This window comes from Prionailurus viverrinus, chromosome B4, assembly GCF_022837055.1.
Source record: "Prionailurus viverrinus isolate Anna chromosome B4, UM_Priviv_1.0, whole genome shotgun sequence".
Classification (NCBI taxonomy): Eukaryota; Metazoa; Chordata; class Mammalia; order Carnivora; family Felidae; genus Prionailurus; species Prionailurus viverrinus.
The window spans coordinates 119,241,185-119,263,003 of record NC_062567.1 but is presented as its reverse complement, the minus strand read 5'-3'; the positions used below and the strand labels follow the sequence as shown (position 1 = coordinate 119,263,003).

The 21,819-nt window shown below is 37.9% G+C and overlaps 2 protein-coding genes across 7 annotated transcripts in view; one reads left to right on the top strand and one right to left on the bottom strand.

The window, feature by feature from the left end:
• The first annotated feature begins 535 nt into the window (after positions 1–535).
• On the top strand, positions 536–13,887 carry ARL1 (ADP ribosylation factor like GTPase 1). The gene is made up of 6 exons (XM_047865447.1): positions 536–750; positions 4,705–4,842; positions 7,267–7,348; positions 8,746–8,857; positions 12,537–12,715; positions 13,482–13,887. Exons 1-6 carry the CDS (start codon positions 747–749, stop codon positions 13,510–13,512), a joined length of 546 nt encoding a protein of 181 aa, XP_047721403.1. The 5' UTR covers positions 536–746; the 3' UTR covers positions 13,513–13,887.
• A 3,854-nt stretch (positions 13,888–17,741) lies between these two features.
• The window catches only part of UTP20 (UTP20 small subunit processome component), a 107,634-nt gene continuing 103,556 nt past the window's right edge, over positions 17,742–21,819 (bottom strand). For 5 of the 6 annotated variants that reach the window (XM_047865440.1, XM_047865443.1, XM_047865441.1 and 2 more), the window contains 4 exons: positions 20,170–20,469; positions 19,837–19,963; positions 18,403–18,548; positions 17,742–18,123 (listed from right to left, as the gene is read on the bottom strand). In XM_047865440.1, the coding sequence (XP_047721396.1) occupies positions 17,968–18,123; positions 18,403–18,548; positions 19,837–19,963; positions 20,170–20,469 (729 nt within the window). In that variant the 3' untranslated portion in view covers positions 17,742–17,967. Of the gene's footprint in view, positions 18,124–18,402; positions 19,964–20,169; positions 20,470–21,819 lie in introns of those variants that run through there. The other variant, XM_047865445.1, reaches the window with a different exon arrangement.

Sequence of the window (21,819 nt, the reverse complement as noted above, 5' to 3'; positions counted from 1 at the left end):
TGGAAGGAACCAGCCCGCCCGCACTACCAAGCACACAAAGCTGGTCAGGTGCTCAGAATTAGGTGGAAGAACGGAGTGAAGGGCTCTAACGCTGACCCAGCACGCCAATGCGACACTAAAAAACTCCAGTTAGCGACCTCAGGCGTAAGGCTGCTTTGCATTGGCGGCGCGGGGCTCTTCCTATTATTATTACGTAGTCCTATTTCCGTGTGGGAGAGAGAACCCAAAGAAAGGTGCTTCGCCCCCGCAGGACGCTTCAGGACCTGCAACTTCTGCCACGCTGCACCCGATGCCGGCTTCCAGTCGACTGCTGCATCGAGGCCCAACTCGAATTTTTGGGTGACAGATTCGCCACTTTTGGGGGTCAGAATTTAAAAGGAAAATTCGAATTTCCCTGTTTGGGAAGCCCTTTCAACAAGAAAATAGAAGCAGGAGAAACTTGGGGTCCTTGAATATTTTTTATCCTCTGGCTTTCACTTTGCGCGCCCGGGACTTTTGTCGAAAGCGACGACGCGGACGCTCAGGTCGCCGTTCCCGGCGCGTAGTCGCAGCGGCCCGTCGCTCCCGCCCCCGCCGGGAGTCCGACGTGGAAGTTGCTGGCGGACCGGACTTCCAAGGAAACCGCTTCCGAGCCGGAGCCGGAGGCCGAGGCTTGCAGAGGTGGCGGCGCCGAGGCTCGAATAGGAGTCGCTGCCGAGGCCGGGGCCTGTCTCTAACCACCAACAAGGGCGGACAGGCGGTTCATCATGGGTGAGGATCTGAGGAGGGCGCCCGGGCGCGCTCGAGGGGCTTCGGCCCGAGGGCCGGGGTCTGGAGGAGAGGGGTCGGCCTGGGAAGCTCGGAGTAGCCAGCTTTTCAGGGGCAGGTCGGTGAGGACTTAACTCACCTTGGCTGTTCGCCTGTGGGAGTGGACCCTGCCTCGAGCGTTCCCTCTGCCCTCGCTCCTGTCCCCTTTATCCCAAAAGGGTCAGGGGGCGGGGGCGGCGCAGGTCCGCCCGGCGCTGCGGCCGGAGGAACCCGGCCCCGAGACCTTTCCCCTGACCATGAACTTTTCCCTGTCCCTCTCAGACCCAGCTCGATTTGGGGGTCAGAGGTGGTCTTGGGAAGCTTGGCAACTTGTCAGTCGCAAGTGCGCTGAGGTTTCTTGCGTGAAAAATAAGATTTGACCCCACAGTAGAAGCGTGATTCTCTTCCTAGTCGCTGGAACTGCGTCAGTGTAAAAAATCCAAAGGGAACTGTTGCTCATAATGTTTTTAGTCCGCTTCTTATTTGCCTGCTTGCTGTAGCTTTTCATGTAGATAATAGTGTGGAGAAGGAAATGGGGAGGGTAGTGGTCATAACTGGTCAGTGAGTGAAATTTTAATCTCGATTTTTTTGGAGTGCTGGTTGGGGAACTACATTGTCATCACAAGTACCAACCGAAGCCTCCCTCCCCGCTGAAGCCCAAATGGAAGTGCAGATTTTTAAACTGGTTTACACCTCTCCAAATGGTGCACGTTCGATGACTGACTTTAATTCCTCTACGATTTTCTGGGGGGATTTACCTACCCTGGAATATCACAGGCGCTTTCCTGCTTTTTTTCCATAACTCCTTTCATTTTTTTTTTTTTTTTTAAGGTTTTCTTTTTAAGTACTTTCTACATCCAGGACGGGGCTGGAACTTACAACCCCAAGATGGAGTAGCCTGTTGTACCTACTGAGCCAGCCAGGCGCCCCAGTTTTTTTTTTTTTAAGGTGTAAAAAGGTACTATGGATTTTGTCAAGTGACACCCCTTCTTTTTTTTTTTTTAATGAAATTTATTGACAAATTGGTTTCCATACAACACCCAGTGCTCATCCCAAAAGGTGCCCTCCTCAATACCCATCACCTACCCTCTCCTCCCTCCCACCCCCCATCAACCCTCACTTTGTTCTCAGTTTTTAACAGTCTCTTATGCTTTGGCTCTCTCCCATTCTAACCTCTTTTTTTTTTTTTTTCCTTCCCCTCCCCCATGGGTTCCTGGTAAGTTTCTCAGGATCCACATAAGAGTGAAACCATATGGTATCTGTCTTTCTCTGTGTGGCTTATTTCACTTAGCATCATACTCTCCAGTTCCATCCATGTTGCTACAAAAGGCCATATTTCATTTTTTCTCATTGCCACGTGATATTCCATTGTGTATATAAACCACAATTTCTTTATCCATTCATCAGTTGATGGACATTTAGGCTCTTTCCATACTTTGGCTATTGTTGAGAGTGCTGCTATGAACATTGGGGTACAAGTGGCCCTATGCATCAGTGCTCCTGTATCCCTTGGATAAATTCCTAGCAGTGCTATTGCTGGGTCATAGGGTAGGTCTATTTTTAATTTTCTGAGGAACCTCCACACTGCTTTCCAGAGCGGCTGCACCAGTTTGCATCCCCACCAACAGTGCAAGAGGGTTCCCGTTTCTCCACATCCTCTCCAGCATCTATAGTCTCCTGATTTGTTCATTTTGGCCACTCTGACTGGCGTGAGGTGATACCTGAGTGTGGTTTTGATTTGTATTTCCCTGATGAGGAGCGACGCTGAACATCTTTTCATGTGCCTGTTGGCCATCCGGATGTCTTCGTTAGAGAAGTGTCTATTCATGTTTTCTGCCCATTTCTTCACTGGGTTATTTGTTTTTCGGGTGTGGAGTTTGGTGAGCTCTTTATAGATTTTGGATACTAGCCCTTTGTCCGATATGTCATTTGCGAATATCTTTTCCCATTCCGTTGGTTGCCTTTTAGTTTTGTTGGTTGTTTCCTTTGCTGTGCAGAAGCTTTTTATCTTCATAAGGTCCCAGTAATTCACTTTTGCTTTTAATTCCCTTGCCTTTGGGGATGTGTCGAGTAAGAGATTGCTACGGCTGAGGTCAGAGAGGTCTTTTCCTGCTTTCTCCTCTAAGGTTTTGATGGTTTCCTGTCTCACATTCAGGCCCTTTATCCATTTTGAGTTTATTTTTGTGAATGGTGTGAGAAAGTGGTCTAGTTTCAACCTTCTGCATGTTGCTGTCCAGTTCTCCCAGCACCATTTGTTAAAGAGGCTGTCTTTTTTCCATTGGATGTTCTTTCCTGCTTTGTCAAAGATGAGTTGGCCATACGTTTGTGGGTCTAGTTCTGGGGTTTCTATTCTATTCCATTGGTCTATGTGTCTGTTTTTGTGCCAAGGTCACACCCCTTCTGCTACACTTTCTTTCCCAGGGTTCTCTGGCCCGTGGTGTCTTTATTTTTCCAGACTTGCAGCTCTTAATTGTGCCATTTCTTTGTCAAATAACCATGTATCGTGTGGCATCGCTTCTGTTGTCAACTTTTTTTTATATTGTTAATGTAACTTTCAGTCTTCTCTAATGGCTTTTGGTGGAGAAGGCCCAAAGTGCTTTTTTCTGGAATCATTAAAGAAAAAATGTATTTTAAAAAAGCTTCTTTATTTTGTTGTAAAAAGAATAATACTCTAAATCACCATTTATTTAAACACAATCCAAATGAATCAATACCTTAATCTGTTACCAGCAGGCCCTGCTGAGACAAAGGATAATTTTTTTAATTTTAATTTTTTCCAGGTTTCTTGAGGTATGAATGACAAAATTGCATATATTTAAGTATGACGTTTTGATATATATAATATATATACACATTGTGAAATGACTACCGTAATCAAGCTAATTAATACATCCTTTTTTGTGTGTGGTGAGAACACTTCCAGATCTACTCCCTTAGCAAATTTCAACTGTACAATACATTGTTATTAATTGTAGTTACCATGCTGTTAATTAGGTGTCCAGAAATTACTACTATTGTAAGGAAAGTTTGTACCCTTGACATCTCTCCCATTTCCCCCACTCCCCCAGCATCTGATGACTACCATTCTACTCTGTTCACAAGTGCTTTTATATTACACAGTACCTTGCATATAGGAAGCTTTCTGGAAATATTTCAAGATACATTGAATGTAGCTTTATTGTTTTTTTAAATGAGTTTTCTGCCAAAAGTAGGTTTTGTTATTTTGGGCTTCTGTGCCTCAATTTATTTTGCTAATTCTATTGCTTACAGAGAAATCTCAGTGATTGAAGGTAGTTATCATGGTGCTACTGTACAATGATAATAATTGCTTTTCATATATAAGGATCTCATTGTCCCAGTGTCATTCTTATTTGTCCTTTGGTGTTTGAGGGTTGTGAGGAGATCATGCTAAGGTATCCATATTCTCATGATTAGAAAGTGACCTTCATGAGGAAGGTAGTCCTATTTCTCTTATGCTGCAATGTATCTTCTGTGCCTTCCTAATGCAGTATCTAGGACATAGTGACGATCAGTAATTACTTGTTTGGTGTTGAATAATGTATATCATTGGGAGCAAACTTAATGAACCTATGAATCAAGGAAAATACTATAGTATTATTTAATTTGGCATAGCTTTAATTTTTTTTTTTTCTTGAGAGAGAGCCTGTGACAGTTGGGGAGGGGTCCTGGGAAAGGGAGAGAATCTTAAGGAGGCTCCAGGCCCAGTGCAGAGGCCCACCTGGAGCTGGATCTCATGAACCTGAGAAGATCATGACCTGAGCCGAAATCAAGAGTCTGATGCTTAACCAACTGAGCCATCCAGGCACCCTGGTATAGCTTAAAAAGGGCGAGATTAAATGTTCTGTGGACCTAGTTCAGAAAATGATAATACATTTTTTCTTTTATTATTTTTTTCAGGTGGCTTTTTCTCAAGTATTTTTTCCAGTCTGTTTGGAACCCGGGAAATGAGGATTTTAATTTTGGGATTAGATGGAGCAGGAAAAACTACAATTTTGTACAGATTACAGGTTGGAGAAGTCGTTACTACAATTCCTAGTAAGTGTTAGTACGATAAACAAATTGTAGGGGGTTTTTGTTTTCCATATAACATAACTTTATTTCTGAATAAGTAATTCATATAATAAGTTAATGTTAAGGTTTGTAAACTTCTAGTGTGGGCATAATATTGATAACATTTTTCATAAATTTAGAGGCATTTTGTAAACCCCTGTGCATGGCTGGGTTTTGCTGTTTAAAGCTAATTTTAAAAGTTGGATAGAGTTAAGGCACTTAATCTCATTGAGGGCTAGTATCTTTATTGATAAAATGAAGATAATAAATATACCCACTGACTTTGAGGGGGGAATAAGTGAAATATATAAAATACTTTGTAAACCTGTTTAAAGAATTATATGGATGTTAAGTGATACTATTGCATCTGAAGTGATTTTTCCCCCCGTATGTTACTATTTATATATATATGTATTTTAAACTTTATTTATTTTTGAGAGACAGAATGTGAGTAGGGGAGGAGCAGAGAGAGAGGGAGACACAGAATCTGAAGCAGGCTCCAGGCTCCAAGCTGTCAGCACAGAGCCTGATGCAGGGCCCGAACCCACGAACCATGAGATTGTGACCTGAGCTGAAGTCAGACGCTCAATCACGCTCAATAGACTGAGCCACCCAGGAGCCCCTATTTGTTATTATTTTAATAAGATTTGTTTCTCTTAAGGAATTCATTGCTTTTAAAGATCTGAGTTGAAGAGATTGTTGAATTAATCTGGTACCTGAAAATATCAAGAAAAGAAACACCTCAACTTTAAATCAGTTGTTGATATCTTAGAGGAATATTCTCAAATAATCCTGTTTTACTACATGAGAAAACTATTATTTATACTTTTTTTTATTTGTTGGCCTGAATTGACTTCGAGAAGATTAATATATTAAACTAAGTTTAAGAGTTTGTTGAAGAGTATTTTAAATTATGCCTCTAAAATCACTGTCATGCAAGGTATTTCTATATTTAGTAGTATTTAAATTTCCAGATTAAAAGAGAAAAAGGTCTAGCTTTTATGAAAGAAGAACCTTTTAAGCTCTGTGGCATCTGATTTATTTTTGCCACCATCAGTAAATTTCAGTTCCCTTGATTTTTGCTTCTCAAAATTGCCCATCTCTGCAGTGGTTAAGTCTTGGTGGCCCCTGCAGTGCACACAGCCCAGTGGATTGCATTTCAGGGAACACACTTTACAGCCCACCCTTGTCCTTTGAATATAAAAAGTGTTATCGAGGTAAATATGGTGATTACACTCCTACCTAATTCTAAGGGACACATCATGTACTTGCACTTGATCTTAGCCAAAAGGCTGAGAAGCGGTTCATATACTTGCTTTTTAATTTTTCACTCAGGTTTATTATAGTTACTTTTTAGTTGTGATAGGTATACTTATGTAAACTTATTAGCATCATTTACCAATAGACTTAAATTTAAAACAAAAATTGTCCAGTTATAGCTATGTCATTTTTTACTTTAAGATTATGAAATCTTATTTAAAAAAAATTTTTTTTTAATGTTTTTATTTATTTTTGAGACAGAGACAAAGCATGAGCAGGGGAGGGGCAGAGAGAGCACGGGACACAGAATCCAAAGCAGGCTCCAGGCTCTGAGCTGTCAGCACAGAGTCCGACATGGGGCTTGAACTCATGGACTGTGAGATCATGACCTGAGCTGAAATCAGACACTTAACTGACCGAGCCACCCAGGTGCCCCAAGATTATGAAATCTTATTAATCCAAATTTTTCAGCATCTTCTCCACCTTTCCTTAGATTCCTTTCAATGAAAATAGTAGTATCCTGCCTTAGCCATATGGTGCCACACCTCCACCTAAAAAGAATGGCAGGGAAAAGAGATGAGACACCTCCCATCTGAGCATCCAACCATGACCTTACACAAATGAGCTCTTGAGGAAGTCTGCAGCGAGTCTGTGAGATTGCTACCCTTAGAGAACCCAGTTTCTATAAAGTGGTATACAGCTTTTGCTGAATCCTTAACCACTGAAGCTTAAAATGTTGGCTTTCTTGGTTTTGTTCCATTTATATTTGCTACCTATCAAAATTCCATTTTTTTTTGTAATACATCTACATCTGTTCTTTCTAAGCATAACTTTCTGAACACTTTTGTATGCCAGGATTGTATTATATGGAGAGTTTAACATAGTAGACTTCCCACTGAGCTAAAAATTCTGTATTTGTAGAGGTAACGGGATTCTTATATAATCTGAAAGTGGTACTGATCTTGCTAATTGATTGTGTGTGTTTGTGTGTGTGTGTAGCACAACTGTTTTATATTAAATGGAATAATATTTCAACCAGTAATGTGATTCAGTGGTAATTCATTAATTGCTAAGATGCAGTTAGATTGGATACTTTGAAGGTAGAATGCATTAGTCTACATATACTACTGATTTTGATTTCTCTTCTAGCTATTGGATTTAATGTTGAGACAGTAACATACAAAAACCTTAAATTCCAAGTCTGGGATTTGGGAGGACAGACAAGTATCAGGTATGGTACAAAGACCAGATTACTTTCTAGTATTGAATGTTTATTGGCCCTTGAAGGGTGAAGAGCAGTAAACCCAAATATGTCTTCTTTTGTAATTTAACAATTATTTATTTTTGAGAGATAGAGTGTGAGCAGGGGAGGGGCAGAGAGAAAGGGAGACACAGATTCTGAAGCAGGCTCTAGGCTCTGAGCTGTCAGCACAGAGCCAAATGCAGGTCTCGAACTCATGAACCGAACCGTGAGATCATGACCTGAGCCAAAGTCGGACACTTAACCGACTGAACCACCTAAATGCCCCTCTTTTGTAATTTAAAATAAGGAAGAATTTCCTGTTCTCTTAATTGAATTAAAATTTAAGGAAGCCAGTTTTCCAGATACCACCTAAATGAAAAAAATTTTCAGGAAAATCCCAAGACCTAATTACTTGGGGAGTTTTTAAAATCCTCATTTAGTCAGTCACTTTGTCTATAAGACAGACTGTTTTGGATTTTATAAAAATACCTTTCAGCCCACCGTTTAGTGTTTAATGTGAACATAGATGCCTTCTGGAATGCAGGTCTCCTGCCTAGCATTCTGTGCTTGGCATGGCAACTGTGAATGTTTGGTGACTGTCAGTGGTTGCTCACTGTGGTGCCTGCCATCTTAAAACATGGGTAGTGCAGTCTCCAAATATCCTGCTGCCTTTTTTACTCATTTTATTTATTTTTTAAAAAGTTTATTTATTTTGAGAGAAGGTAGAGTGCAAGTGGGGGAGGGGCAGAGAGAGAGGGGGAGAGAGAATCCCAAGCAGGCTCCGTGCTGTCAGTGCAGAGCCCAATGTGGGGCTCAATTCTAGGAACCGTGAGATGATGATATGAACCAAAATCAAGAGTCAGACACCCAACCAACTGAGCCACCCAGGTGCCCCTAACTTGTTTTATTTTTTGAACCACTTTTGAGGCCCTCTCTAATTTTAGCCATTTCTACCTCATGAAGTCTTTAGTAATCAACTTAATGTCTGTTATATAAAATCGTACTAAAAGTTTTTTTAAGAACCCATTTCTTAAGGAGTTCCTAGTTAAAGATTTATAAGATATAACAATAAGGTCTGGTATAACTTTATCTTAGTACATTTAGTGATTTAGGTTGATTATAAATGTCTTCCCTTAGCCTGAAGTCTGAAACTCCTCGATCCTGTGATTTAGTGTTTATCATTCCACCCCCATCCCATCTGAAGGATGTGATACATATCCTTCAGAAACAGTGAATCATTATGGCATTAATTCTTTCATGGGTGGGGAAGATTGGCATATAAGCCCCCACCTCCCATCATTGCCAAGTCCTAGCACATAAATTAACATAGCAGGTTCTTTTTCTTTCAAATAATAATATATTCTCCCTTGCTGAATTTTCTTTAGGCCATACTGGAGATGTTACTATTCAAACACAGATGCAGTCATTTATGTGGTAGACAGTTGTGACCGAGACCGAATTGGCATTTCCAAATCAGAGTTAGTTGCCATGTTGGAGGTAAGAAAACTTTATTCAGATGTGGGGAAATCTTTTACATTTGCTTGCTGCTCTCATTATTACCACATGCAGGAATAATGAAAAGGAAAGCAGGAATTTTTTTTCCCCTCATGCCTTTAGTATCATTTTCTTTTATGCAAATTATTTCCTATTCCAGAAATTCTATTGGAAAGAGGGATGGAGACCAAAAACAAAACAAAACAAAAGAGAAACAAAGAATCCAGCCTTGTAACTTTAAACTAGATTCCTTGATTTCTACGAAGCTCAGAGCTGAACTCTTTCTAAACTGAAGGAACTATTCTAAGTTACTTTTATGAAGTGCTTTCTATAGAATGTTCTGTTTCTACTTGTATTTCTAGTTGTATAAATTAGAGAAGCAGATAAGGGTATACATAGTAAGCATATTTGTTTGTTTTAGAATTTCTGGGTATTTGGCACAACTTTGATCCTTGTTTACCTCTTCCAGCTTTATTGTTCTTTACTCTTGCCTGTGTTTCCAGTGCTTCAGCCATACTGACCTTTCTGTTCTTTGGATACACTGAGCCAGCACACTGGACACTTGGTTGAGGGCTCTTTGCACTTGTTCATCTTTCTGCTTGTAGTGCTTTTCCTCCAAATCTGCATGGCTCCTTCTTGACGTGTTTTATCTCATGTTTCTGTTCCAGAGAGGAAGCTCAGTTATTTTCTAAACTGAGCTTTATTTTTTGTACCACTTACTGTTTCTTTCCGTAAATTAATTTAATTTATTTTAAAATCTGTTTTTCTTTTTAAATTTTTTATTTTATAGATAGAGAGCATGAGTTGGGGAGAGGGGCAAAGGGGGAGAAAGAGAGACTCTTAAGCAGGCTCCACACACAGTGCAGAGTCCAACATGGGGCTTGATCCCATGACCCTGGAATCATGACCAGAGCTGAAACCAAGAGTGGGACACTTAACCGACTGAGCCACCCAGGTGCCCCTCTTTCCTTTATTTTAAAATATATTTGTTTACTTATATAAATCTCCCAACCTAAAATGTAAGTTCTTTGAGTTTACCCTAATATCCCTGATGTGTAGAACAGCGTATAGCACTTACTAAAAACTCAATACATTGTATTCACTGAAGTTTATAGAATAAAAATTTATTGGCTAACTGAATTCAGAGGATGCATTAAATAATCAAAAGTTCAAAAAAATCTCCAGTTGCTAAATAAGCTTTTCATATGTACTAATGATTAATTTAAGTAATAATGACATTGCCTTATGCTTGAGAAAATTAGATACCTAAGTTTCCTTTTCCTACCAAAACTATGATTCTGAAGTATCCAATCATTGAATGTTTAAGTTCTAGGCCATTTGATTACCTACATAGAAGCTTTCTGAGAATGCTTTAGACTTCTGATTTCCTGATTACTGACTTAATGGCTGAGTTATAAAGTGAAGACCTAATAGTTTCAAACTTTTGCTTAATTTTTTTTACAACATAGCATCATATTTATCATAAGAGCTTCTTAGACCAAATTCAAGTATAAGGAATTTTAAGGGACCATTTAAGTGCTTTTAGTATAATGGATTTAAAAAAAAAAGGTTTGTTTAGGTGTTAAGTCACATGGTATAATTGATTTTTATCATATAAAGTACTGCATAAAGGAAATGGATTATTAACTTAAGTTTGTAATTCTTGTGCTGGTTTATTATTTGTGATATTAGAATTTGACTTGTATAATCATGAGAAAGAACTAAAAATTATATTCATTTTTAGGAAGTAACTTGTTTCAGTCAATATATATAATGTAAAGTACATATAGCATGTGAGTCGGGTCTATTATCTATTGCATTAAAACTTACAGGCATATAAATCAATTTAAGTTTTCCCATTTTTGTATGCAAAAATACATTCTAAATGGAGTAAGAATGAAATGTAAAGAATGGAAATTGTTAACTCCAAGAATATGTAAGTGAATATGTTTAAAATTTCTGGATAGGGAAGGTCCTTCTAAATCAAAGGATTGGAAGGAATTAGAAGAGATAGATTTAATTATATTAATACAAACAAAAACCTCGCAAATACAACTTAGGGTAAAGCAGGGAACCAGGACATAGTTTCATAACCAGTGACTAAGGATTTGTGTTCTTAATCATATCAAGACCTTTTGCAAATAAATAGGAAACTGAACAGAAGGAATGAATCTGCAGTGCACAAGACAAAACTATATTCGAATATTTGCATTTCTTATACTCTGGTAATAAATAAGCATTTAATGACATGCTATGTTTGGAAAAATATACTATACATAGATACATATTTCTAATTCTTTCAGGGCTGCATTGAAGAGTGGTACTGTTATACACTGTTGGTGAAGTCTAAATTGTTAAAAACCTTTCTGGAAAGCAGTTTATTTTATTTTTTAAAAAATTTTTTTTTTAACGTTTATTTATTTTTGAGACAGAGAGAGACAGAGCATGAACAGGGGAGGGGCAGAGAGAGAGGGAGACACAGAATCTGAAACAGGCTCCAGGCTCTGAGCTGTCAGCACAGAGCCCGACGTGGGGCTCGAACTCACGGACCGTGAGATCATGACCTGAGCCGAAGTCGGACGCTTAACTGACCAAGCCACCCAGGCGCCCTGAAAGCAGTTTATTAATACATATAATAGGAGTCTAAAAAAATTCATACTCTGATTCTATTTTTAGAGAATTTGTTAAAGAAAAAGATTTCTGTGTAATGACTGCATCCCTTAGGTTTCTATAGTAGTCAAGGAAAAAGAATCTAGTAAGAATTTCTGGAGAACAGTTAGTGTATGGTGCATGCATTCATAGTGCAGAGTATATTTAACCATTAAATTTTTTTGTTTAAAAATTTTAAAAAATATTTTCTTATGTTTGTTTTTGAGAGCAAGTGCACACGTGCGTGTGTGAGAGAGGGGCAAAGAGGGAGACAGAGGATCCTAAGTGGCCTCTGCACTGACAGCAGAGAGCTTGATGTGGGGCCTGAACAAACGAGCCACGAGATCATGACCTGAGCTGAAGTTGGACACTTAACTGAGCCACTCAGGCGCCCCATTAAATTTTTTTTTTTTTTTGAAAAAATTTTGGTTGTTTGGATAAATATCCATGATATAATGTTTATTATTTATTAAAAATATTTTTTAATGTTCATTTATTATTGAGAGAGAGAGTGTGAGCAGGGGAGGAGCAGAGAGGGAAGGAGACAGATTTGGAAGCAGGCTCCAGGCTCTCAGCCATCAGCACAGAGCCTGATGCAGGGCTTGAACTCACAAACTGTGAGATCATGACCTGAGCCACAGTTGGATGCTTAACCAACTGAGCCACCCAGGTGCCCCAAATGTTTATTTTTTTAGAGCAGAGTATAGAACTGTGTGTATATATATTGATCTTCAAATATGTAAATGTATTTACTAAATAAACTATAAGTATCTAAATTACAAAGCAATAGAAAATACCCACAGTGTTAACAGTGATCATGTTTGGAAGATAGGATTATGGATGAAGCTTGTTTTCTTCATTCTTCTCTGTAATTTCAAATAATTTATAAAGAACATTATATATTCATAATTAGGAAATATACTTTTAAAATAATGTATTTGTTAGCATAAAATAATGTATTTGTTAGCATTTTCCCCCAAATTGAAGGGGGCAAATTGATGAGAAAAAACTAAGTAGCTTCTATTTTATTTAGGAAGAAGAGCTGAGAAAAGCCATTTTGGTGGTGTTTGCAAATAAGCAGGACATGGAGCAGGCCATGACTCCCTCAGAGATGGCAAATTCACTTGGGTTACCTGCATTGAAGGACCGAAAATGGCAAATATTCAAAACTTCAGCAACCAAAGGCACTGGCCTTGATGAGGCAATGGAATGGTTAAGTATCATGTTTCTAGAAGCCATTTGTGCATTTGTTTGTGTGTGCAGGTGTGCATATGTGTGATTTCCCTTTAGTCTTAAGGACAAAATTCAGATTACTTAGCAGCATATCAAATTAAGTTCCTCAAGCCTTTTCTTCCACTGGTCTTCATATACATTGGCTTTTATTTCAGCCACACCCACCTGATTATAGTTAGATAAGCCACCTCTCCGCCATTTTTTTTTTTTTTTTTAGCTTTTTTCCTTCTTTACCTCATCCTCCAGTTCCTTATCCTTTAGTACTTAGATTAAGACTTTCTTCTCAAGAACCTTTCCTTGCACCTCTCCGTGCCCAATGCCTACCGCACATGTAGGTATCCTTGTCACAGACCAGTAGTAATGTAGTAGTTATACTGTCTTATAATTGATTTGTGATCTGCTCATTAGATTTTCAGCTTCATGAGGACTGAGAATAGTTTTCACCTCTGAATTATCCACATCTGGCCTTGCTGCAGTAGTTACAGCCTGGAAAGTAGATATTTGGTCTTTTTTTTTTTTTTTTTTTTTTTTTTATTCATTCAGAGCATAGATAAAAGTAAAAGCTAAGAGAGGCCTTCATCGAAATTGAGTCCATAACTTTATTCTTCTGATATAACTATCTTAGCTTTCATCATTTAAAGTGCTTTGGAATCCACTTCCAGTATAAAACCTACTATAAATGATCATGTTTTATACCTGAAAGTTTGAGGTTAATTTTATGAAACTGTTCATTTTCTTTTCACAGGTTAGTTGAAACATTAAAGAGCAGACAGTAATTCAGTCACTTCCATTCCTCTGAAATGAAAACTACATCACATATCCCTTTGGAAACAGTTAAGTGTGCTTCGTGCTACTAAATGTTAAAACTCTGTGATTGTTGGCATATACTGAACTGACTGCAATATTTGTAATAAATATAAGTATTCGGTTGGAAGGGTAGCTTACCATGATTGAACCAACTGAATGTCTGTTTTGTGTAATGTAAAATCTTTCCTTTCTTGTGTTAAGTATATATATTCTATTTGTATGGAATTCTTATTCAAGTAGAGTCCTATTAAAGAATGTATTCTCATTGAGGAAAATACCCTCCTATTTTTGAATCAGTGGTTGCATCTTGTTTGTATAAACACTAATAAATATCTTAACTCATATATTTCCCTCTAAAATGAATTAAGTTTTTTCCAGAGATTAGATTCAATAGGCTAGGAACATAGTTTGAGTTAATATGTCTTCATTTGCTTAATGACTACTTTATTTAAGCTGTTTTGTTTAAAAGCTTTTGGTTATAGGCATGAAGCTGAAGTAATTATTTTGGCAGTTAAAACCTCACTCACCTCTGTAATTGTCATGTTATAGTACCATATAGTTGTTGGAAAATTTTTACATATAGGAACCCTGTCATATAGGTAGCACCAGTTGTAATGTCTTCATTTTATGGATGTGGACCCAAGATTTTGATGAGTTGGCTTGCTCAGGATCACCTGCTAGTGAGGTGGGAACAGGACTCAAAGTGAGATTTCAGGGTCAGAAGCTTGTCTCATAAAGTGTACCATTAATTCCTGAAAATGTCAACACTGGCAACACAGACAACTGTAACTGCTTAAACAAAATTATGCTAATTGAAGTAGACACAATACATTTAAAATAATTTCTGTAAATTTGTCTATACTAGGAGAGGTAGTAAAAACACTCCTAAATGGTTATATTTGATGGAATCCACAACATATTAAAGGAAATTGAAAAAAATCTATTTTAAGAAGCATTGTAAAAGATGTCTTGACTGTCTTTCATTTATCTATAATTGGACATGTAAATTTGGTGAAAAGTAAAAAATTAGTGGTTGTACAGGGAGAAATTAAGCATTCTTGGTTTTAAAAAAAATACACTTACTACTAGGCTATCAAAAAGTTATGTTCAAAGGAACTTTTCAAACTATCCAGTCTACTACAGGATTGGCTACAGTTGTGACAGAAGTAAACATAGTCCCTTGTATTTACTAAAACTAGGGGGAATCTTTAAGTTGGACAACTAGCATTTAAAAAACCTGATGCCCCTTACTAGTGTTCTTGGGAACACCAGTGGTCCATTACCTGTCCCTGCCACAGTCTTTCTAGGTGTTGGCCTCTAGCCTCTTTCCTTCATACTTATGGTTATTCAGATCAAATGAATGTGGCTTTTTCTTTTCACCTGTGAGACTTTCACTTTTTTTTTTGTTCCCCAGTACCCACTCTTAATTTGGTCTCTGAAGTATTTTCTGGAGGTCTTTCAGGCCCAGGTGTTCTGAGTGCTACACCTAATATTAACTGAGCATGTAATTAACATTATTTCATCGTTTCCAAATCACTCCGGACGTACAGACTGCCCTTTTCATATTTATATACTTAGAATCCAGTGTGGTGCCTGGCATATTACTGCACCTCAGATGTGTGCATGGTTTAAATAGTAGGTATATGTCAACTAGGGAAATAGTATCTCTCCCACCTATACTTGGGTTCCCTTCTGGTCAGTGGCACATGTCTGGTGCTGGGTTTATATCTAAGTGGCTAAGTACGCCCCCAGCCAGCAGTCTAGGAACACTGTGAGAATGTAAGTGTGGGGCAAGAGAGGCCCTGGCAGGCAGATGTTGCCCAGCACATTGCTCTTGCCATCTTGAATACTGAACGCACATGAAGTAGTCTTGAATACTGAACGCACATGAAGTAGTAGCAAAGGCAAGCACTTGGATGATCTGGATCTGTTTTATCACAAAGAATAGAATATCACAAAGAGCATACATGTACTTTAATGTGGTATAAATTATGAGGTCCTTGTGTAGCAGGAAACAACTGTACAGGTAAGTTACAGGAGTTTGAGTGCTATTTATAAAAATCTACTGAATATTGTTTTGGAGAAGCTTGAAAATGGGAAAAGCACCAAACTTAGAACACATGAATTCTAGGCACAAGTGGTCATTCCTTCAGTTTTTTTCTTATAAAAGAAGAGACTTGGACAGATCCTATCAAAGGTTTCTTTTAGTTCTAATATTCTATTTTATAACTCTGGTAGTTGTGCTATGTCAGGTGTTCACATTAAAAAAAAAATTGAGAGTGGTGGAATTTTGTTATTAGAATACGAGATACACTTTAACTTGTGGAAATGTAACCTCCTTGAAGGTAGGGACTGGATCTTTTTTTTTTTTTTTTTAATATTTCAATATTTATTTTTGAGAGAGAATGAGCAGGGGAGGGGTAGAGAGAGAGACAGAGGATCCAAAGAGGGCTCTGCAGTGACAGCAGAATCTGATACAAGGCTTGAACTCATGAACTGTGAAATCATGACCTGAGCTGAAATCAGGAGCCACCCAGGCACTCCAAGACACGTTATCTTACTGTATCTCTTGCATGTAGTGTGGTGCACTTGGCACATAGTGGGCACTCAGTAATTATTTACTAAATTGTGCTCAGTATCCCTGAGGATGTTTACTTTTCTTCTTCTTCTGAAATTTCCCTAAGTGTTAACTTTTGATTTTTTATTTTAAAAATTTTTATAAAAGCAGTACATATATTTTAAATCACTTAGAATTAATTGAAATCAACCTTCTGTGATGCACCATGTTTATGCTCTTGGCACATTACAAACTCCTTGGAAGTGTGAGAACTCCTGTTTGAGACAAACTACATCAAAACACAGATGCTGAAGTTCAAGAATGTTTGAACATTTGATTTCTATGCCTTATGCTACATTCTGACTCCATATTTAGAAATTATAAAGAACATAGGCTTTTAATCCTGGGTATGAATCCTGCAACCTGTATTACCCTTAGGTAAATTATTTAACCTGACTCTGTTTCTTCATCTGTAAAAGAGGAACCAATTTTTAGGAAACTTTTGAGCAACACTATGAAGACTAAAATGTTAACAAAGTGCCTGGCACATTGGATGGCTCTTCTTCCTCCGTCTATTGAGCACTAAAGAATATTGCTTCCACATCAACTGTAGAGTGAGACCAAGATACCATTAATACCATATGGGTGAACAAGATAATGCCAGACTGTTTTCCAAAGTGGTTTATAAGAGTTCCCTTTGCTCCACCAAGCTTGCCAATATTTGATACTGTCAACTTTATCAATCTAAAGGGTTCAATGGAATTTCATTCTGATGTTAATTTGCATTTCCTAATTACTAACTTGCATATTCCTAATAATTTCCTAATTATAAAAGACTGATTCAAAATATTTAACAACCAGACATAGCTGATATAGGAGGACCCTCTACCAGTCTAGGTATTAATCTTGTAATTTTTGGTGTGGGGAAATAGGGAATCTAGGGACTTGGGTAGCCAGGGTAGCTTGAGTGTCTCAAGGCAGTGAAACATAAGTATATATATGTACATAAAGTACATAAGTACTTTAATATTTAAGAACTGTACAGCCACATCAGCTAAGTATTAATGTTTACTTCTTTTCTGTGCAATGACTATTTCTCTCCTGACACTTTTTCTATTGGGTTATCTTTGTTGATTCATAGTTACTCATTATATCCTGGATTCTACCAAATTCATTATCAGTATATGCTACATATCATATCCCAGTTGTGTCTTACAAGCAGAAAATTCTTAATTTTCACGTAGAATTTATCACATGTTCACTACAGGCAGCACTTTTTTGTGACTTAACATTTGATATCTGACAGGGAAAAGTCCTCACCGTATTACCCTTTTTAAGAACATCATGGCTATTCTCGGCTTATCTTCTATATAAATTTTAGAATCCTCTTATTAGGATAATCTGAAGAAATCTTGGGATTTTACACAGATATGCCTTTAGCCAATGGGGTCTAACTTGGGAAGAACTAGCATGATATTAAATCTTCCTATCCACGAACATGGTTATTTCTCCATTTGTGCATATCCTTCTTTTAGTGCCCTTTGATAAAATTTTGTAATTTTCTCCCTAAAAGTATTGTAAATCATTTGATTTATTCCTTCTATATTCTGTCTTGTTATTTTAAAGTGTGCTTAAAAAAAATAATTTGTAAGCTTTTTATTGCTTTTTTAGACAGTGAAGATACAGTAATATTATGAAATGTTTTAATTTAAAAAAATATGAGCAGGATTATATTAAACTGTATAATATATAATCTGTGCCATTGTAACTTAAATAATAAAATCTGCTGTGATTTCAGACCAGCAGATATACCAGGAAGTTCAGGCTTTGGGGTAAATGGAGATACTTTATCAGCAGAGGGAGCACATTACTCCAATATTGCTAAATCTTTCAGGCTGTGGCTCTTTTGTCTCTTGGCCTTATAGCCTGGACGCAGGAACTCTATCTTTCTCTTCTTGGCTTCACTTTTATTTTTGTGTTTCTTCAGCTTTTTCTTGGCAGCAATATCAGGATTAGTTACGAACTTGAAAAAAGAATAGAAATTTTATATTACTTTAAAAGTAAATATTAAACCAATAAAAACCAAATGCAGAAATGGGCCATTTTGTTCACCTTTAAATATCACAAATGCAGCACATTCCCATTAAAGAAAATCTGGAGCCCCACCTATAAAGTCCCCACTTCTCAAACACAGCCAATTCCTCTTTCCTCTCTGTGTTAAGTGTGACACACACGCATGCACACACCTGTGGTTAAAAATATCTATTAAGGAACACGCTATATTTTCAAACAGCAAACATACCTCTAAAGCCTTCCTCTTTTTCCGGAGTGCCCTTTTCTCATTAGCCTGTTTCTGTACAGAGGCAAAAGCTAAGGAGAAGCTCTCAAGCCCAACCAGCTTTTTGAGTAGTTCTATGATTTCCTGCGATAGATTCTTCAGCAGAGGATCTGATCACACACAGAGTAATAATTAGTCATATAGGAAAAGACACATTTAACATCTATAAAATCAAGAACATGCAAAATTCAACCCCTGTGGAATCATCACTTTTATTACCTGAACATTAAACACTGATCTAAAACCAGCCTCTATGTTTCTGAGATGTGAAAAAAGGAAGTGTTGGGTAGGACACTTCCCAGCCACCACCACTCATCTGGGAGGCACTAAGAGTATCACAGACTCCATGAAGCCCACTTACCAGTGGAATCCTGGCTCAGAAGACACTAATTTGAGAAGCTGACAGAAACATTTTGGGTTACTTTATTAACCTGCTCAACTCTGCAGATGGGAAAGGTAAATATTTCTCTATGCCCCTTCTAATTCATGGGTCACAGATGCTTAGTTCTGGCCACAGCTTTTTTTTTTTTTTTTTTTTTTTTTTTTGGTTGTGGGGGGAGGTTAAGACTTCTGAGAAACTGACAAAAATCTTTGCTTTCCCACCCTTCCCTACCTTCTGTCTCCCAAATACACATAACCCACATATTTCTGTATTCAATTTCAGGGCAGCTGTTCTAGATTACAAAGTTTTCTTTGGATATTTCTTGAAGATAAGGACTAGGTCTTTTCTCCAATGTTGAACCCCCAGTACCTGGCAAATATTACATGCTCAATAAATGCTGAATAATGAGAACCAAAGTGGACCTGGCCTTGACCACTGCTTTTTCCTCTCTGAGAGGAAGGAAATGTATAGTTCCTGCTTTGATACTCACTTGTTTTATTTTAAAACTTAATACCTACTTTACCTCCTCTTTCCAACCTCCATTCCCTCTTTTCCTATCATCAAAAGAGAATTTAGGATCAGTGAGAGAAATGTACAAATAAATGCCCAGGCAAGGAAAATGACATATAGGAAAAGTAAACAACATATTTTTAAAGTATTTCATACTTTTGCCTTACAGTTCACAATAATAGAATACCATGACATTTTATTGTTCATTATTATCCATAGCACTATGGGGTTTAGAACCACCTCAACTTATAGTTTTCTTTGAATATTTCATCTATGCTTAGGAGTAAAACATCTTTTAGGAGAGAAACATCACTCTTAGACATGAGGAAGCACACAGAAGGCAGTCGTAGATAAAACAAAGATGCCTTACTTGTTTGCTATTGTTTTGATACCTAGCAAGTTTTCTTAAAACTCTGGCAGGGAAGGAAGATAGAAAAGAAGGAAGCATTTAGGAGAGAAGTGAGGATATCTAATGTACAAGTATTCAGAAAACAGGCTGCAGTTACCCTGGTCTGAATAGGTGCTGTTCAGTTCTCGGAACAAAGGAGCTATGATCACTGGGAGATACGGCTTCACCTTGTCTATTCCAAGATCCATTGCCACAGCTCCAAGAAACTTAAAGATGCATGTTCTCTGAAAGTACAGATCATTCATTGTTATCTGAAGTGTTTCTTTTATTGCAGCCATATAAACAATTCAGAAAAGGTCTCTTTGGGGCAGATATTATTGCTGCAGTTTTTGGTTGAAGAGTTTCTAGAGATGTGGGAGCATTACTAATACCACTGAAATACTTAAAAAAAAAAATGACTACTTTCAGGCATTCTGAACATTCACTGCACCTTTAAGGGGTTTCTAGGTGAGTAGGCAGCTTCCAGTTTTGCAATCCAGGACAACTTCTGGATCAACCACAGCAGTGTGGCTGGCTTGCTGTGCTCTTCCTTTGCCTCCTTGTTTTCTTCTTTGTCAGAGTCCATCTCCTCATCTGCACAGGACTTGCGTTTTCTTATTTTCTCTCTGGCTACACCATCTCCCAAAGCTGCTTGTTCTTCCATGTCTTCTTTTATCTCACCTTGCTCATCCTCAGAATCAGATTCCAGTAAATATAAGACTTTGGCTACAAATAACAAATTCTTAACAACCTTTAAAAAAGGAAGGGAGAGAAAGGGAGGAATTGGGACTTTGATTTTGAAACAGATATGGCTCAGTAAAAAATAGGTATTCTACAATTAGGAAAAAACTCCCCCAAAGCAGGTATTGCACTATTAAACTGATGATTATTCCATTTTTTTGATAATTCAGTTCTACCTTATAGTATACCCAAACCCATTTCCATGTAACTTATCTACTTGACCTAGTTTTACCTTTTAAGGTCACAAAGAATAAGTAAATAATTTCATTCTAGACTATCCATTTACATTTTTGAGAGAACTTTCATCCCTCCTCTATTAAATTTCTTCATAGAAATAACAGTTTCCACTTACTGAGCACTGATTCTATATACAGCATTCTAATTCAACTTTAAAATATCACTATTAGATACTATTATCAGGAGAGAAAATCAAGGCTCAGAGTTACTAAGTGACTCACCCAAAGGCAAAGCAAGTCGTCAGCCAAGATTGAATGGTCTTTAGAATTCAAGCCTAAGTTCTTAAACACTGAGCTCTTCCTCAAATCATGTGATCCAGATAAATAGCCCAGGGACCAATTTTAGTCTTATAATAATGGACCCATATAGTGAGTCCCTAACTCTGACATCCATGAAATCTCTGACATAGATATTTCACATTGATTATGTGACGGAGGAAGTCAAGTTGCTTTTGAGTTCCTTTACCATCCTGGCTGCTCTGTTGGGAGTGCTGTGTGCCAAAAGTTTCCTCCAAATGTAGTACTCAGAATCCCACATACTGTCCAAGGTTAGCTTGGCCATCGAGAATTCATGCCAAGATTATAATTTCCTTCTGGAAGCTTGGTCTCCCTAAAGACAGTCCCAGTTTTGGAGGCCTTTTCCCCTTGTGGCAGCCACTTCACAGTTAACTCACCGTAAGATCACAGTGAACTGAATTCCATTAATTTCTTTCATCCTGGGTTAGTACTAGTAAATCCCTTCCTGTCCCTAGTTTCCATGGTTGTATCTGTTAGCCTCTATTAAGACTGATATTTTGTGAGACACCACCTGCTATCTACCCTGGTAGGATTTCTTTGGCTTCACTTTACTATCCACTGAATAGCTATCCATTCTTTCTCTGGCCCTGCCATATAATGAAGGGTACTATATTTCCATATAAAAAGTGATGGAAATATGAGGGCTTATGGCATCCTTCTTGAGATCACTCTTTGGATACAGTGTTCACCTAGCTTCTTGTGTCCCATCACTTAATCTGTATTGCTGCTCCATTGTGTCCATAATGACAAGAGTCACAAATAACTGTCTTGCTCATACCAAGATACCACATCTGTGTATCTCATCTACCAGCCCGATGGCTTTATCA

Bases quoted from the DNA above. Each gene is read 5' to 3' on its own strand.
- ARL1 (XM_047865447.1), top strand. The intron at 7,349-8,745 runs GTATGGTACAAA...AATTTTCTTTAG, and splicing joins GGAGGACAGACAAGTATCAG to GCCATACTGGAGATGTTACT. The intron at 8,858-12,536 runs GTAAGAAAACTT...TATTTTATTTAG, and splicing joins AGTTAGTTGCCATGTTGGAG to GAAGAAGAGCTGAGAAAAGC.